Source organism: Platichthys flesus, chromosome 3, assembly GCF_949316205.1.
Source record: "Platichthys flesus chromosome 3, fPlaFle2.1, whole genome shotgun sequence".
Taxonomy (NCBI): Eukaryota; Metazoa; Chordata; class Actinopteri; order Pleuronectiformes; family Pleuronectidae; genus Platichthys; species Platichthys flesus.
This window is the reverse complement of record NC_084947.1, coordinates 21649397-21669306: the sequence shown is the minus strand read 5'-3', so window position 1 is coordinate 21669306 and position 19910 is coordinate 21649397. Positions and strand designations below refer to the sequence as shown.

Genomic DNA, 19910 nt, shown 5'->3' with positions numbered 1-19910 from the left:
TGGATCCACATACATACACACACACACCACCCTGGCCCAAGCATGTCAAAGAGTAATGTTCATCGATCCAGTATGCCTACATCACGTCCAGGGTCTCTTCCTGCCGCTAAACATGTGTTGCACTTGCTCCATTTATGCACTGCTCCCTTTCCAGGACACTTGCATCATACAGCACTTCCATGGAATCAAGGTAACATGATGGCGTATTATGTTTCTACAACTCATAGGGGACTTTTACAGAAACATAAGAGAACTGGAGAAAGATATGTTGGAAGATAAAGAGAATGGCATATGTAAGAATACAAAAAATTGCTCAAATAATTATCTTATTTAGAGTCTGGATATGGCTAATATGGCTTCATTCCTTATATGTTATACTGATTCTTTGGACAGCAAAAATGTCTTGCCTCATCTGTGTGTGTCCGGTATTAACCAACTACACAACTGAGTTGCATGGTCTTTCTCCACAGGGCAATACAATTAAAAAAGGTGTAGTTGCAGTACATGAGGGAGCCATTTTCTGTTCATGAGAGTACTGTATATATGGTTGCATGTAAAGAGGAATATTAGTGGAATGTACGTTGTCATATTAGACACGTTCAATCAGCTTATTCAGGCAACTGTATTTCTTGGAATGAGGGCAAAAAGACTTTGTGCATGATTGTTGAGCTTTCCAGGTAACTGACAGAGAAAGACAGAGTCATGGAAAACTCACTACAAAAAAAATACTTTCAGAGCAGTGCTGACCAGAGGGTCACATTCTCTTCCAAAAAGAGGCTGCATAAATAAAGTAAATGAGTCCATTCCGTTGGGAAGGCCTGGTGTCGTCGAGTCTCCAGTCCAGGGGCGGACTGGCCATCGGGAATACCGGGGACATCCCCGGTGGGCCGATGGCCGAAAATATAAATCCAACGGCCCATCACTATGATGTACCGGCCCACGCCCATCATCGCATCAGCCCTACAATGGTTGAAACAGCGGCACAAGCGTAATTTTCTCCAAGAGCTATACCTATCTATTCGCACTGACTGGTTTTATACTGCTACTCGCAATCGGTCTTCACACTCATGGTGACTATTTTTCGATTTTTTTTTAAGTGTCTTTAATATGTGTTTTACAGACTTCGGAAGTCCAAAGTAAGAAAAGATCTCCACCTTATTAATAAACACCTCTAAATTGGTTCTTACACAGCCGAAGTGTAGAGAATTTGGATTTGCATACATACACGCAACGCGGCACCCAGTTATACGCATGCGCACCGCCGTGTATTGAGTGGGCCGGTCTGACAGAAACTCCCGGGCCACTTTTTTCCCCCAGTCCGCCCCTGCTCCAGTCTCATTCCACATCTGAAACTCATGCACATTTAACCCTGCTAGCCCCCTTTTCATGTCAGAGTGTTTTTATGTAAGTACACACAGACACATGGGAAGAGTGCTTCAGTGCTAATGAAGACTTTTCGCGGGGCACAGACACAGCAGGGAGATGGCTAAAAAAAGCACATCATTAAAAGTAGTGTGCCGCTTTTGTAATAATGGTCATGGCTCTTTCAGCTTCATTAAAAACCAAAAGGTGAGCGATAGAGCCACACAAACAAAACAAGTAAATTGGCAGGGGTGATCGGGGGCCACTCTGCGTGTGTGGTATGAATTTATGTGTGTGCGCTAATGCTGCTTGGAAGAGTACCAGATGGATGGAGTTCAAAAACAGGGCCAGTGCATTCAATTCACTCTGGAGTAGCTCACTGGGTCACATTATGTTTCTGAAGAGCGACGAGTTAATGCTCAAATGAAAAGCTTTATTTGTCCACGTTAACAAAATAGCTGCAAATTGATCGAGAAATTACACGTTTTTATTACTACAGCTGTGTTGTGATTCGTCTCTTCTGGATGGAAACACATTTGTATACATTTTGCTGAAGGGTCATTGGATGCATGCACATATCTGAAGGGGTTGGATACAATTGATGTTTGCTGTCCATTCCACAGTGTGAGTACAGCTGGGAGAGGATCAACCAGTGAATGAGACGTTTTAATTCCATTTCTATGCTAGAGATGAATTTTAAATCATGTGGGAATCAGGGTCAGTTATGAGTTGCATGTTAATGCCGATTATAAATTACAGAAAAGTAAACTTAATTGAAATTCTCTTTCAGACGCTCCACCTGGAGCAATTTCGGTTGTGGTGAAACACTGTGAAAATCTGCTCCTCCTTAAAGGTTGCACAGAAAACTAACATGCTTTCCAAATAGAATTTGACCCGAGTTTAGTTGATTTCAAACGTCCAAGTGTCCTCATTCTCAGTGGGAGAACATGTGATGGAGGCTCACTCCCCTTTCTCTGCACAGCCCTCTTGACAGATTTCGACCAGAGCCAAAACAGAGAGCACTGCCAGGCTGCATAGGCTGTTCACCCTCCAGTCACCCCGTCACACTGACAGGGTTCAGGAGTCAGAGCTTCTTTCTCTCTTCTCATACCGAGTTGGCCCATGGCACACATTGGCATCTCTATGAGTAGCCCCGGGGCAGCACACATTAGCATACCCTCACGGTGGATTGGCCTTAGTTTGTTGGATATTGAAAAAGGGAGGCAGAAGGTGGCAACTGGCTGGCGCTTCTCTTGGACAGCAAACCATGCGATGGGGTGGATGGATGGAGAGCGGCGAGAGGGCTATGGTGAAAGAAACATGGCACAGATGGCACAAAGGGAATATGCAGCACAGGAGCTCCAGTCCTTCCATCTTTGCCATTTCACGACGGGGGTCCTGCTCCAGCACAACCGAATGTCTGGCCAATGAAAGCTTGTTTCCTACCGTTTAGCACAATAGGAGCCTTTTCAGCGAGCTGCCTCTGCAGTGACAGGGGAGTGCTTCCTCTTTCCTGTGCTGACAAGCTAGCAAAGTCCTGCTGTGGGCTTTTAGTCCAGACAGGACGAATCAACACCGGTAGCAAAAAAACATGCAGTCAATGAGACACTGAATTGTCTGTCCAAGCTCTCCTTTAACAGAGTCCCCTGAACAACCCCTGAACTTTGGATGGAAAAACAGAGCCAGTGGGTCTCTCAGTGTTGAGCCACAGTTGTATTAGGTTTTTCTGTGGCTTGCTCAAGAATGTGCCTCACAGCTATCCAGCCTCTCAGTGGATCAACAGGGATAATGCTCCGGTTGTTTGTTTCCAATGTTCCTACTGCTAATGTGATAGTGTTCCAGGGCCTGAGGTGGAGGTGTTGGTTCATATTAGAATCTCAGGTGTCAGCTGAAGATATTATTTCCCTTTGGGTGAGAAAATATATTGACAACATATGTCACTTTTCAAATTGTGTGGTGTGTGAAAAAGCCTGTCATCTTTGCTGCTGTTCAACAAATGTTTTTTAAAGTTAATGTCGGCTAATGTCTCGCCACAGTTGTTAGATGGAACAGAGCTCCTGTCTGTGCATACTGCCACACAGGGGACTCCTGATGTACAAGCTCCATCTCACAGTTTATACTGTGCCCATGTGCTGATATATTTCCAGGTCTGACACAGGTAAAAGCTGTGGAGCATAAATCCAGATGCTCTAAGTTGACAATAAAAATAACATGAAGCCTTTTTTGTTTGCATACCCCTCAGTTGGACTGTTCATGTACACTTAAATCTGAATTGCCATCAGCGACAGCTCCAGATAAATCAGTGCAAATGGTCTCATATGAATGGGCACTAGACAGGCAGGTGTCATCTTCAAAGGGCCGTGATGTGAAATAAGTTATAAATATGAAAATGTTTCCCATCACACAAGATGCAAATCCAGCTTCAGAATATTCTTTAGACTGGTCAACAGTTCACAAACTCAGCCATGAAGCTGCAGGAGAGTCAGAGAGGAGGAGGTCAGGCTAAACCATACAGAACGATTGCAGATACATGTCTGGACCATTAATTTGGCTGCAGATGGAGCCTGCTCCTCTACTGATAACATTACTTTTCTTCTTCCTGTTTCTTTTTCTTGAGTCTCCCCTTTCTTGCTTTCTCGAGTTATCTTTTATTCTTGTGCCCCTCTCATAACCTCCAATATCTCAACCAAACTCAATCTATCTGCCTACTGATGTAGATAATATGTAGAGATGAAAGAGCACATGATGGTAGCTCTATGGGTTGCTATGGAAACCCACTCTCCATCACCTCTTCATCATTCAATGTTCTTATGATACAGTTAGACCCGTCAACAGCCAAACAAGGAAAGAGAACATAATTTTTCCACCTGCACAATATATACAACTGTAACTTGTTAATTCAGATGACAATGGGCCTAAATAGAGACCTTTTTCATCCTTAAGTACAATTCCCATAATTCCACAGCAGCCGGCCAAAAAGCTGGCCTGGAGGCTGCAATTAGTGGCCAATTGCTGCTTATGCTCCATGTAGGTTTGTGTTTAGCATCAGCTTCCTGAGACACTCAGCGGAGAGACGTGTGTGTGTGTGTGTGAGTGTGTGTGAGAGAGAGAGAGAGCGAGAGAGAGAGAGAGGAGGGTTTCGACATCACCTTGAGTGCCTGCTCTCTTTACTCAGGCAAGTCACGTCCTCATCCAGACACAAACGACACTAGAAGCTCAGGCAGCAGCAAAATGCTGCCAGAGAAAGAGATAGACGGGCAGAAGTAGGGAGAGATAGGGAGAAGGATAAAGAGCAATAGAGAAACAAAGAGAAAGAGAGAGGGGGGAGCTCAGAAGGAAAAGCTGTGGTGGGCGGCGGTGTAGTTGTTCACCTGAGCCTGAGAGGCTGAAAAACGAGCTTAAGTTGTCAGGATGGTGTCGTACTCCACAAATTCTAACTTACAGTTGATTTCCAAAATGCTACATCTCCTCTTCGCAACTGACAGAGAGGAGAGGATGGGGGTGAGGAGAGAGGAGAGGATAGGAGAGAAGAGGATGAGGGATGGTAAGAGGTTGAGGAGAATTAAGAGGAAGACAAGAGGACAAAAACTAAGTGACAGATGTAGAAAAGCAGGTGACCAGGGAGCATGGAAGAAAAGAATAATACAGTTAGTGAGAGGGAGGAAAGGACGAAGTGGAAGGAGTCAAAGGGGAGAGAAGGTGGAAGTCGTGACTGAGTGGATTTGAGCTATGAGGGTTGTACGGTGTATGGGACAGCTGTCTGGTAAATAGTCCACAGAGAGGACTGGATCATGTCAGGGAAACTAGACAGTGAACACGAGGAAAGAGAGAAGAGAAAAGAAACAAATCCATCTACAGTCTAACCCTGAGAAAAAGGGATGCAATGCAGCACAAGCTGAATGATACGCTCAGGAGTTTGGGGAGGGGGTAGCGAGGTTGTCCTCAGGTGTGAAGCCTTTGGGAATAAGCTCAGATAATCTTGTAGCCTGATGGCGAGTTTGTGTGTCTGTGTGTGTGTGTGTGTGTGTGTGTGTGTGTGTGTGTGTGTGTGTGTGTGTGTGTGTGTGTTAACCTGAAGACTAGGCCGAGGTGCATGGTGTCCTAGCATTAGACAGCATTACCTGATTCTCTTAATCCTAAAAGCCTTTTGTCTCCAAGGTGATAATGGACATTGAGAAAGTGACATAAACTAAGCAATCAAACATGGTAAAATGAAACTACTTTACTGAATGCTTGTGAGCAGTTCTTCTCTTCTTGAGGTTCAACGGCTCACCTATTTACTCCATGTGCCACACATTTTTTTCCATCTTCCGCTGGATTAGCGGTTACTCTCCAGCTACACTTTAGTGTTGTTCGTTATTTTGACCTTTGTCTCCCTGAAGTCTGAGTAATTATTATTTTCAGATTATTCCTTTTCATCTGTTCGATTCTAATTTATTTATCCTCATTAGTTATGCGTGAGAAATCTGTGTTTCCAGTGCCTGCTATAGGGAATTGAGGGAAAATGTTTTTTTTTCTACCTGGGGCTCAACACTGAGTGCTGCTGCTTAGAAATGAGACGTGTGCTGCAGTCTGGCTCTTTCTGAATGATGAACCTCTGCTACCTTAAAACACCTGTGTGGCTCTGGTCCGGGTTCCGTGTTTGATTCAGTGACATCAGGAGAATGTGAGTCTGTTTTTAGAGGTAATTACTTCTGTAAACCAGCAGCAATGGTAAAATACATCTATGCCTTTATGGGACAAATTGAGGAAGAGCTGGGGAGCTGCCGATTTAAATGCTGTGAAACCCAATAAAACAACGCACCATATGAGGAAACTTATATGAGTCCTGGTTTTGCTGCTGGTTGTAGTTCACCTTAAATTCAGACAAATTAAAAAGGAGGGGGACCAGTCGGCCCTACAGAAAGTGCACACTGTCTAGGGCTCAACTCTTCATCAGGGATGCAGGATGTGGGCTGTGATGGTGTTCGACAGCGGAGGGATTTCCTGTGTCTGTGTCGGTGTCAGCATCCATCTCTCATTTAGTGCTTCCTCAGGCCGCGCCGAACCCTCCCCTCTGGGAGTTCGCACGCTGAAGTGTGATGGATACTCTGGATTAACTCTTGCCGTGGAGGAGGGCAGTCTATATGTTTTTCTCCCCCATACACACACACATACATAGAGGCACACACAGACAGACACACACACACACACACACACACACACACACACAAACACACATACACACACATACACCCATACACACACACACACACACACACATACGCAACAGAGCTGAGGTAAATTTTCCCAGGTAATATTCTCTCTCTCTCTCAAACATCCTGACAAACAACACCATCTCTAATAGCCATAGCTCTTGGTCAAAGGCACAGTGCACTGTCCTGTTCACGTGTGTGTGTGGGTGCGTGTGTGCGTGTGTGTGTGTGTGACAGACAGACAGAGAGAGAGAGAGAGAGAGAGAGAGAGAGATAGAGAGAGAGAGAGAGAGAGAAAGAGAGAGAGACAGCTGTATGAATTAGAATTTGTGTGTGCACGAGTTTGTGTGCATGTGCATGTGGGCTTATTAGAGACAAAATGAAAGGCAGTACGGATGAGATAAGCCGTTCCCGCCGGTTGAAATGAACCCATCGTCAAATCAAACGCACATTAAAATTCAAAACACTTCTCATTATGGGCCGATCAAAACGATTGTCTGTTGACACTGAAAAACTCACCACTAAAAAGTGTTTTCATGTCAGGCTTTTCCCACTCCCTCCTCTCAATCTCTCACATATACAGACACTTACATCATTGTCCTTTGACATCTCTTGTGTGTTGTGTAGTCACAGGACTATTGTGTGGTACTGCACTGGGACCTTGGTTTTTCATAGCCTCTGCTAACTTGGTTGCGAGCAGTGCACAAACTTGATGTGGCGCGGGATAAAAGCGTCAGTTAAACAGCATAGATGTAATCTAGAGCATCATATACGGTGTGGCTCTAGTTGATATTATGCTCTGGAGTAAAATCCTTTCATTGGACAACTGCCAGTGCTCGAATCTTTCTCTGGCCCATCTGACCCTCTTCTTCGATTGTAAGCAAGGACAGCAATCCTTACGATGCACTTAGGTCCTCCTGTTTACAACAGTCTAGACTGTTTACGACCAATATTTCATTTAGCGTTGAGAAGTAACAGGAGGAGAGTGGAGAATTCTGGAGGGGTGCGTTTCGCCCCCCACGTTGAGTCTGTTTGTAGCTCCAGTGATGACACTCTGCGCATCATTAATCTGCTTTTAATTAGATTAAAGCATCTCACGCAAAAACAGGAAGCAGCGCTCTTGTGCCACGAACAGGGCCAAGCAGAATCTCCATTTGGCAACTAAATCTCCCTGCACTTCCTCATTCTTGTCTCATAATTATCACTCTGCTCCAACAGCTCAGGTTTGGGGGAGATGGGGGAGGCGAATGACATGGTTAATCATCTGAAGAGCCCAACTCTGCTGCCGGCTAGCATGGATTCCCAGCACTTTTGGAGAATCCCACAGAGCCCAGCAGGACGAGAAACACTGATCGAGGGCAGTGAGTTTTTTTGGGGGGGTAAAGAAAGTTTAAGGAAGTTGAGAAACAGTTGATCACTGCTGTGTTTGTGTGTGTAAAGTGCTGTAGAGTTTATGCACCGCCACAGAGGAAGTGCTGGGAATTAGAGATGCCCCACCATCCTTTGCCAAACAAAGGTGGGTAAATGCTGCCATGCATCAAAGCATGCGTACACACAATCCAATCTGCAAGGACTTCATTCTGCTAATGATGTGTAGAACAGTCACTCTCTACAAGACCTCCTAGGAATAGCATTATTATGCAAGCCTCTTTGTATTTCCAACAAAACACAAGGTGGTCCCACTTCAATAAACCTTGCTCCCCTCATATTTCCTTTGCTGATCCTCGTTCTTTTATCGCTCCTTCTCATCACTGCCTGTGTGAAATTGCTTGAGAAGAGAGGAGTTAAAGGGGCGGTGGGGGGATTGCAGTCACTAACATGTCAACTGCAAGCCACTTGCTATTCCCATAATTAGTCATTTTTTACCTCTTTGTGGTGTTTGTTTTAATATCAACAGAGGAGGAGGTATGTGAGTAGTCTCAGGTTTGCCTTGGCCAGCTGAGCAGGCTAAATGGATGGTGGCGGGCACTCCCAGCAGCTGGTGGAGCAGAGTGGGATTCATTTTTAATCCCAGGTGAGGTGGGAAGGGGCGAGTGGAACATTTCACATCTGGAGTGAGCTTTTAACTTGTTGGCAGTACATACAGCACTAACACATGATGTCATATTTTTCAAACAAACACATATCTACAGAGTGTGGTTGTTTCCCTGACGTGTCCCTAGGTCAGAATCAGAATCAGAATCAGAATTCTTTTTATTGCCTTGTATATTTTCACATACAGGAAATTGCCTTGGTGTGGTTGGTGCACTAAGGTTAACTAAGGTTATCTTAGTTTCATAAACTGGTCGGTTGTTCTCCATCTGGTCAAAGCAAAAGATGATCTTCTACAATCAACACATCCGACCTGGAACTAAGAAGGAATGTTAGGTCCAGTTACTTCATGCTTCGTGGAAGGCCCAAATTATACCTGGCTTTTCAACTTACACTTATTTACATGTGTCTCTGTTAACCAGATCTCATTCCTCAAACTTGGTCCTGGCACCACTGTTGGCTCAGAGGGTGGTGGCACCTGAGGCAGCCAAAAAAATGTCTGATACAGAATAACACAGTTCAGCCTATAATGCATGGATGGCACTGGTTCAATGGTTGCATCACAGCAGGAAGGATGATACATAGCAGTAGATTTTTTTTTATAGCAGTCATTATTACTGCAGCCAGGTCCTTAAAATACAGACGACTTACTGCCACAGCTAAGAGTGGGACTGAAAATTACAATTGCCAATTTATGTTTCAACATTTGATTGAATTGCATCTGAAAATACTTCTTGGCTGCATTTCCAATTGCTTTATTCAATATCAGAAAACCATCCAACCACCAAGGATCAATGATGGGATGTATGTAACAACGTGAATTAATCTTGTTACAGTACTCAAGCACAGTTAAAGATGCGACCAATTTTGCATTGAGCAATTCACTACACTCGGAAGAGAAGTTCATGGATTACTTTTTAATAAAATGTATACTTTTACTCAAGTCAAAATTATACTCCTTTTCTTAGAGAAGCATCCACTTACTCTGGACGTGACAGAATCCAGCATGCAAAAGCTTGAGAGGCAAAGTAACCCTCTAAATATTTGGCATACGCTAGGTGTATTGCTGAGGGAAATGTAATGATGCCACAAAGAGTGAGAGAGTGATACAAGGTGCCAGACGGTCAGGATCCCACCCTGTGCGGAGTGGACCCTATGTGTCAAGACAGCAGATAAGCTGAGGGTGAGAAAGTATGTGTGAATTTGTCTGAGCAAGTGTTATGTGCTTATTTATGTGGCTTTGTAAATGTTACATGGACTTGAAGATTTTTCGAGGCTGAAAAAAGGGGCTTTATATATATATGTGTGTGTGTATGTAATTGAAACCCTGTAGGGTTACAAAAAAGCTATATCTTTAACATTATGTTGTATGTAACAATTTCCCCCCTACATAAAGTCTAAAGCAATATAACAAGGCCCAATATATGCATTTCCATTTTCTATGCATAAAGAATAATTTAAAACCACAAACTTCACTCAGAAGTAAAACTCAGTCGTTAACTTTGGAAACAAATAAAAATGTGACATTTATTGTGATAATTATCAATATCAATTGAATCTTTTATTCTGCCATATTGCTAAGTTCAAGGTCCTCATAGCTGCTCTCCCCTTATCTACCTCCCTCAGCTGTTACTGTATATTGAAGTGTCGTAGTTTTGGAACAAAGCTAAACATCTTTCATACATCTACCCATCTTAGCCAGCTAGCTATCTAGCAATGAGTGTTTCATGATAATGAAAGATAATACTACAAATGTGATACAAACAAATCATAACATCTGTTGTTATTACAGCAACTTCAGTAGACTCCCCCACAGTCCTCACACAACATCACCAATACCAAGTTTAGTATTTTAACCACACTCTGTTATGGGCGACTTGTATACACAGCCTGAGCAAAATCATAAAACTTTTCTCCAGTGCCCAGCCAAACCTGGCAACTTCAGCCACAGCCTTGTGCACGCCCTTGATATGTGAGATTCAGTCTGTGTGCGTCTGTCGGTTCATGAGGTGGTTATTTGTCATCGTTTGAGGTCTCACTTTGCTGTGAAATATGACAGCAGGAAGTCAGGAGGAAGAGGTGGAGGAGAGAGAAACTGAGCGTTGTGTTTATCCTGAACAAAAAGGACTGACTCACCCCAGTGGTTGTCTGACTGCGTGCTTGCAAGAGGTCAGCAAGGCGAGGACTCAGCGTTTACTACCTGGGTGTTACATTTCTCAGCAGTAAAGACGGAGAGCACCCACATGAGACCGCAGCTCGGAATTTGCAATATAGAACAAATTATTCACGATCTTTCCGCTTTAACTTTCGGTGTAAAGTAGACACAGAACCGGCCAAAACTTTACCTCCCTTCAGAGTCGTGCTCCTCTGAAGCAGCAGTTAATGACACAAAAGAAGCTTTATCTTGGAAAATGTATCTACTTGAACTTATTTGCTCAGTGTGGCAGGACGTTTATTGTGCCTCTGGGAAAAAAGAAATGTTTTTCTTGCCACAGCTTCTAAGGCATGAAGATATAACATTGAGGATTAAAAGAATGTGATATGTGCCACAGACCCATTAAGTGAAATATGTCTCCTGCATGTGTAGCAACGACAGCAGAGACAAACACCAAAAGTGTAGCACAGACGCATCAGAGAAAGAGATGACTCCGATAGCGAAACAGTCAGTGTTTGTTATAGTACAAATAGAGATCTCCAGTGGGAAGATATCAAAGAGGGTAATACAATGCAATACAAAACAGCTCGCACCATTGTTGTTTGTCAACACTAAGCCCCTTCCACAAATTAAACGCTCGGCTTGCAAGACAAAACGGCGGGACATGTGACAAAGTTGTCGTTCTTGGTAAACGCTGCTGTTTTCTCTATATCTCAATGTGTGTGTTTGTGCAGAGAGGGAAGCACAAGAAATCTCCCAGGGCTGGAGAGAGCACTGAAGTGGCAGAGAGCAAGCGAAAAGGGGAATCAGCAAGTGAGGCAGAAAGAGAAATAAAGAGGGCGAGCTCGTGGAAAGCACTGAGGCTTCTCAAGGTCTTAACTGCTTAGTCAGATTGCTCTCTGTGCCAGATGTGACTAATTGGCACTACCTGATGAAGCTGTGATCAATCACCTTCCCTGTAAACTACAAGCAGTTTGACACGAAGATTCATTGGCTGCGAATAAGCTCTGCCAACAGAAACAGGGGTTTCCAGTTATTTCCTATAATAAAAATATACGACTGCACAATGTAGCCGAGAGAGAAAATGCAATCAGGGTTAGCTGATATGGATTTTTCAAATGAACAAAGTATAAATACGTTAGATTCACCAGAACGAAATATTTATTACAACTCACATTTGATACTTTATTATAATGACTTATAGTTTATAATCTCAGCAACGTATATGTTAATATCTCAATGACAGATGCATGCTCCCTGGAGGATATATCCTACTGAGTTTAGGGATCTTCTGACATCACATTGATGCCACGACTGCAGCTGCAACTTTGAGGTTTTCACGATCTGCATGGGCTGTAAAAACATTATGGGCCATGGCGCCAGCATGCGGAAATTGACAGCGTGAGCGAGCAAGATGCAAAAAAGATGTTTTATTATCTTTAATTTTTATTAAGTACTACCATTTTTTGGGGATTATTCTGAAACTGTGGAAGGGCAAATTAGAATAGTCTAGATAATGAATGGGAAAAAATGTATGTTTCCTTCAGTATGAATTGTAAAGTGACTTTTGACGTTTGACTTTTCATCTAGTGTGAGGTGAAATGCGATAAAAATCCTTTTTTTTTTAAATAATATTTTTCTTCCAGCTTTAGCGATACTTTGTCTCTGTTGATATGGAGCTAATGTTTGGTAACAGGACAAACTGAGATTGTAGACATGACAAACATGCCGAACTGTACACACTACAAGAGAACTAACTTGCATGTACTGTATGTCGTTCTTTTTTTTTTTTATTTCTTCTTGTTGCTATGGCAGCAACGAAGGAAGGGTTGCCATCTTATTTTCTTCAAGTGGAATATGTCCCAGATTGTAGCATGAAGCATGTCTGCAGCTTTGTGCATCAGTACGGAAGTATGTCCAAAGCTTCAGTCAACAAATAACTAATCTGAAACAGCTTTTATAAGCCGAGCTGCCACACAACCACAGCCAGAGCAGAGCCCATCTTCCTCATGTGTCAAGGTCAAATCACTGGCGTCTTAGTTCTGCTGGGAAATGAGCACTTGTACTCATCAGCTTTGGTGCTCAGAAAGTCCCTTTCCAGCATCATGACACTTCATCGTGACAGCACAGCAAAAAGAGTGTAAGACAAAGCAGATGAGTGGTGACAGAGGCTGCATGAAAAGTAAAGAATAATTCAATTGGGGTTCCATGATATTCTCGGGGCAGCCAACATACTCGCCTCTTCCAAATCAAGTTAGAGGAAACCTCAGCAAAAACAAAACCTCCTAACTTTCAGTTTTTAATAAAAGGTGTCTTTTCACACATTGAAATTACTTTTCATCTAGCCACCCCTCTCTTCTCTCCGCTTCTGCTCTGAATATGAATAACGTACAATAACCAACTCTGGACTTCTCATTGTCATTGACATTGATATTTGGCTATTCATGATATATGGTCTATATGTACAATATTGAAGTTGTATTTTGACATGAAATTTGACTGGTGGATCATTTGTAAAACCAACTAAACTAAACCAACAATTTCTCGTAATGTAATAAAGACGTTTTCACAAATGACAAAGATTACAATTTCGGAACATTATCCATTGTATTTCACACATGCATAAAAACATTCACTAGCTGTGAATTCTATTAGACAAAGTGCTACATGGGTTATTGTGTGATGATATATAAACAGCTGATTTTACTTTATATTAAATTTTTGTGTAAATGAATTAAACAACATATTACATATTATATGTTATTATTTGTTGCTGTTAATTAGTCAGCTTTGGAGTTGCTGCTTTAGAAGCATATTTAACAAGATACAGGACTGGTTAGGATTACTTATGCTAACTTTGGAAAAGTGATTCGCTGTATTTCCAAAACTGTTGAAATACAGGTTTGCTGTACACATCAGGAAAATGTCATTGATTTCTATTAGAATTACAACTTATATGACCATGTGTGGAGTGAAATCTTTTCCACAAACATACTGCAATTGATCATCTCACCCTGCAGTTGTCCTGAGCTCTACAGACAGAGTTAAGGAGTATAGCTGTTGAACATTCTGGAGCATTTAGCTGTGCACCTGAACAGGTGCATATTCCTCTTGGGGGATGTTGGAAATATTTTTAATTGGCCAGAAAAAATAAGTTCTCTCAATATTGTGTTTACAGCTTGTTCTTCTTTTTTGACCCATGAGACACAAACAAGATAAAGACTGAGAAATTCAAAACTGTCAAAATAATACATTTCAAGCGACAAAAGCATCGATGTACACAAAACTGTTGGGTAATGGAAAATAGCCTGATTCTCTCTCTCTTTCTGCAATAACACATACACACACACACACAAACAAGATTAATCAATGCCCACTGTGAGGCCTAGCCTGGTCCTAGAGCTCACCTCTCTCTGTCTGACATCAGATCAGCACCAGGATACACATGTAATCTCCCATATCTCCCTCAGCCATCACCACCCAATGAGAGCTGCTCTCTCTCTCTCTCTCTCTGCAAACTCTGCACAGATGACTGAGGGGGCACGGTGTTGGAGGGTGGAGTACGTGCAAGATCCCACACAAAAATACATTTTCATAGACAAACAAACAGCACCCAGATGACTCTGATGTGTCCTGCAGAGGAAACAGTGATAAATGTGCTTTAAAAGTCAATGTGCTCTGATGATTAAGCTTATTATCCATTCAATCTCACTGTTGTGTGTCACCTGCGTGCCAAGCTTATGTTGAATATGATTTGTCAGTCTGCGAGCAGGATAACGCAGATTGATCTCTAGACCATGAACCCACACAAATATTTCCAATGTGCATGACATTTAGGCCTATAACAATAATAGTTTGCTTTGGATTCTTAACTCCGAAGGGTACTGTTTGTATATTGTGTAACGTAATCGTACCACAGTTGTAACTGCCATAGATCTGCATGCCAGCTTGGCTTTTGTCCATGAAAACCCAGTGAGTGGTAAATATTAATTATCATCCTTGGAGCTTGTCTGCTTCCCTTCACTTTAGGAATGAAAGGAAAAAAGCTAAATCGGCTTAACTTGGAAAAGCACAGCAATTAATTGTGATCTAGTTTAATGACAGCCCACTTTGCCATGCTAATGTGGCTAATTAACAGGCAAAGAGGAAGTGATATTGATTTTGAGTGGCTGCCACTAGACACTGATGAAGGTGCCGATGTGTAAATACCACGTAAGAGTTTGTAACAAGTGCAGGCAAATTCCAGAGACACCAAGAGAGATCGACACACACACACACACACACACTGCGCACACACACACCAACACACACACACACACACACACACCCACACACACACACACACAAACACACACACACACACACCTCAGAGAAAGGTACAAGCAAATCAAATACACATTCCATTACCATACGGATGCACTTCAGTATGTGCTGCATACTAGCTTGCTCTCATTACTGCTACACCTGCCCGTCGGTGTCAAAAAGCAGAAGCAAAGAGAATATGAGTGAGCACACACTGTGGCTGGAAACGGCTGCTGAGTTGGATGACATGTTAATGTTTTTTGAGGAGAGAGGACGATTTAGGAGAAGACAGGATAATAAAAGAGGGGAGAGAGGAGGAGACGATGTAGGAGACGATGTAGGAGACGATGTAGGAGAGGACAGGAGAATATAAAAGAGTAGAGGACAGGAGAGGAGACGATGTCGGAGAGGACAGGGGAAGAGAGTAGAAGGGACGATGTAGGAGACGACATGAGAGGAGAGGAGACGATGTAGGAAAGGATAGGAGATGAGAAGAAAGGAGAAGAGAGGAGAGGTTTCTGTGTCTCTGCTACGTCATTATGTAACATAATAAAATCAGTGCTATCGATACAGCCCTATGGCTGTTGTGCAATATGACAATAAACCAAATGCTGTGAGATGATGTGATTTAATTCTATTATTTCACACCAAGCTATCTATGTCTAATCTTTGCAATGTAAAGAACCAAAATCAATAAGCAGTCATCACGGGATAATTATATTTGTATGATTTTCAAATCATTCATTTTTAACAAAATAAGCCAAATACAAACAGCCCTTTCTAGTTAATCCATACTGAATAAACACTGAAGATTTAGTCTTCTCCAGATTTAGTCTTCTCCATTTACAGAAACTTCACTCCATCAAGATGTCTATCAATATCCCACCTGGGGCAGTAACTAACAACTGACTTCATTATCTATTAAAGCAACAGTATCACATTATGGGAAATCCCATTCTCGCGGAGATTTAGGGGAGAGAATTGAAGTCTGGTTTGCTGTTTTTCACACAGCATCTGCTTTGACAGGTAGCCACTAGGAGACTTTTCCTTTGATGTTTAGTTCATAAAATATCAGAACATCTTGCAAATCTTCGAAACATCACCCAAGCACCCTTAAATATTTTGTTTTGTGCAACCCACAGTCTAAATGAGGAGTAATCAGCTCACAGCGGCTTAAACAGAAGCACTATCATCGAACAAAGCTAAATGAAGAAACCTGTTCTTCTGTCCAAAGCCTCCCACACCAACACAGCTGAGTCTCAATGAAACACATCACCCTCATGTCTCCACCTCCTCTACAGCATGACATCTAAATCACTGGAGTCACTTCCCGACTCACTCTCCTCTATAACATGCTCCCCCAGCAGGGAGAGCGTTAACAGAGGGACGTGTTGCCTGCCAGACGAGCGCCTACCTTTCGACGGCTCTGTGCGCTTGGGCAGATCCAACGTATCGTAGTTTTTGTCGTTCTCACCATTCTTTTTGCCTGGGTAAGAGAGAGAGAGAGAGAGAGAGCAGGGAAGACAAGGTCAGTGTTGTTTTGTGAGGCAGCAGGATTATAAGGGAGAATGTGGTAGACACCGGGGTTAGACCGACATGGATTTAGAAGGCCGATGTCATTGTCTTTGAATCGTAACTGTGTTCTCTTTATGCTAAATAAACAAAATATTAGTATCTCAAATAGCATCAAAAACACAAAAAAAAACGATATATAGATTGATTCCAGCTGATCAAGTAGAGGCAGATTTCAAATGTGGTTGTGCAAAATTATGATTTTTACATATCGGTCTAATCCGGGACTGTGCTACACATTAATCAACAATAAAGCATAAACATTTGTATGTATAAACAACATAGCTGTCTGTGTTTTGATACATACAACTGTTTATGCTGAAACATGGCATATACAAACACACATAGAAAACACACCATCTTCTGCCCTGGTGATAAAAAAAGACCATACACATACAGTATAAATACACACTTTCTCTCCACAATCAAACCTACACTTTTATAATGTCTACGACGGATGAAATACCTTGAATAATGCAGTGACTGTCTGAAGCTAAATGGAACGGGGGAAGGTGGGTTGAGGTACAGGTGCAGGACCAAAAGAAGCAAATAAATGAAGAGGAGGTTTCTGTACAACCTGGACAAGAAGAAAGTCTGGAAGCATGTAGGCAGAAGGGAACAGCTACTTTGGCTCTGTCCACAAGTAACATGTACAAGTCCACAGCTAACCATTGGGCGTCAGGACAGCTGCTATTACCCCCTACATTCATGGTACTACATCCATACCACTACATTTGATTTAAAAACAATCCTGTCCATATGAGTGATTTTGCTCTAATCCCTTTACATACATTACAAACGTCTGAAAACGCTTATCATGTGACCACTAACGTACACAGGGATTGTCACCGGTTCCTCAAATATTAGCTCATGTAAATAGTTGTATTAATGTAAAATGTATATGTTAACTGCACAACAGCTGTCAGCAAAGACAACAATATCAGCAACACTGAATTTAAAATTTAAAATTTAAATGTTGTATGGATGTAGGCTAAGAGCGGCTAAGCTAATTAACTTCAGACATAGATTTATCGGCACAAATGAGAAAAGTGTTCATCCAACTTTCATTAAGAATGAGTACTTCAGAGGATTCCCTAATTCACACAAGCACATTTTCAACTAGAACTTTTTTTTTTGAGTATACAACTTAGAAACTTTGAATGTTTGGATACTGAGGTGCGACAAACAAACACACACACACACACACAAACACACACACAGAGAGGCAGGACCTGAAGCAGAGCTTGACATGTATGCTTTAATACAACACAAAGGGATCAGAGATGAAGGGCTCTGGCTGGAAACAGTCAGCAGCAGTTTTTCATCAATGTTTGGGATTAGTTTTATCTTCAGTCTAAAAGTCTCAGTTCAATCACAGAGTCAGACAAAAATAACTTTGGTGTTCAAGTTTTAATTTCAATTATTTTCCTGCATACTTGATTGGTTTGATTAGTCAAGCTCTACTTACATCCTGACAAAGGGACTTACCTCTTTTACCAAGCACCCTTTACCCTTCACCTACTTTCAAAGACTGAGGAACAACTAGCACTAATGAACTGTGGAGATTGGAGATGTGGGAGTCTGTAATCCCTCAGTGCTACGGTACAGTAGGTGGGTATGGTGAGGGGATACATGTGGAATGAGTGAAAACCCAACATTTTCTGAAGTCCTTGCAAGCTGTTCAGGTTTTTGGAGGACACCCAAACCTACTTCTAACTATATTCTACAGCAGGGGGAGAGGAGGAGGAGGCGGAGAGTGGGGAGGAAGGATGAAGAGGAGGAGAAATGAAGTGAGAAGGGTTGAAGGAGGTCCACTCACCTTGATTAAACCATTCCTCTATAGTTAGCCAAGGAAGCAGCAGCAATGCCAAAAAACACAAAGCAGGGAGAAGAAAGAAGAGGCATGGTGAAAAAAAATGTGTGTGCTAAAGAAGAAGCTGTGCAATATATGTGAAGCGTTATCCACAAAGACTCATATTTTACTGAATATGGAGGGTTGGAAAGGGTGAAAGGAAAGGAGAACAAGGCCGACAGAGAGAGAAGGAGAGCAAAGAAAGGAAAAGAGTACTTTTGAAATGGAGAGAGACGAGATAGAAAGCCATTAGCAGTCCATAGGTGTTTTCTGAGAGGCACGTTCAAAGAGTAGGCATCAATTTAATAGATTTTTCAAGTGAGAACGGAAGAAAAGTCCGAAATATGAAGAGAGAAATAAGGGAAAGACTGGAAAAGAGTGGTAGAGGCGAAGAACAGAGAGGAACAGTGAAACATTCAAGTGGCTTGTGTTTGTGTAAGTGCTTGATTAATATTACTGTGTGGGAAGAGATGTGCTCAAAGAGAAAAACAAGCCAAGAGTCAGACTGTTTATTAGGTAAAACAAAGCATGAGCTGTTAAGCGTGTGCTGATCATAATGTTGTGCTTTATACTCAAAGTGGCATTAAACTTAGGAGCAGGCCAAACATACCTACTTAAGGTAACAAATTACAGAGGCTGCTGCCGACAGTGTTGTTTAACTACCCGGCTCCACGCTCCTTTATAGCTGCGTTTAATATTTCTATAACTGAGCGTCTTTCCTCAGAATACCTTCAGGGTGTGCAGCAGCTACACACAGCTCACAGCTCCAAGTGTGTATGTGTTAGAGTATTCAGGCGGTTAATTGGGTTCTTTTTAAATCTGTATACATGTAAGCTCCTGTGCTGTCCCTGACCCCCTGAACCCAAGGATTTTCCAGTGAGACGTTAGAAGTCAAGGGTCAATGGCGGGTAGTCCCACCTCATTGGCTGACTGATTAATAGCAGCCATTATTGTTTTACAGCGGGGCGATAACAGTGTCGTTTAACAAACAGCCTGGGAGGAGGCCGATTTAAGACCCAGCTAACGGCACATACGTTCACGGCACATCTGTTAAGTAGAGCGGGCCACATCAAAATCATCCTGACGTGGCAGATGGTCAATTATGTAAGTAATTTAACAAAATATTGAAGGTTAGAGGTCACAGTTACACAGTGGACTGCCTCATCTTTATTGTCTGCACACCCAAAACAATCAGCGATGAAGCTTCACTGTGCTCTGAAAGAGAGGGAGCTTGAAGATTATAAAGATTATATATCATAAAATCACCTATTTAAATTCCAGTGTCTTGATGGCTTTGATTTTGAGTTGGTGTGTCTGTGTGAAGCCTTTTCTCACGATTTTGCCTGTTTTACATCATGTTCACAAACCAAGTCTCACCTGGGGCCATATAAAGCTGCTGTTGAATATATATGATATTGTGATAAATTAGTCAAATGTTTTG

General features: G+C 42.2%; 1 protein-coding gene across 7 annotated transcripts in view; it reads right to left on the bottom strand.

Moving 5' to 3' along the window:
• arvcfb (ARVCF delta catenin family member b) overlaps positions 1–19910 on the bottom strand; it is a 216528-nt gene that overhangs the window by 21722 nt on the left and 174896 nt on the right. For 5 of the 7 annotated variants that reach the window (XM_062384664.1, XM_062384649.1, XM_062384661.1 and 2 more), the window contains 2 exons: positions 18437–18454; positions 16460–16531 (listed from right to left, as the gene is read on the bottom strand). In XM_062384664.1, the coding sequence (XP_062240648.1) occupies positions 16460–16531; positions 18437–18454 (90 nt within the window). The remainder of the gene's footprint in view (positions 1–16459; positions 16532–18436; positions 18455–19910) is intronic. The other 2 variants (XM_062384651.1, XM_062384660.1) reach the window with 1 other exon arrangement.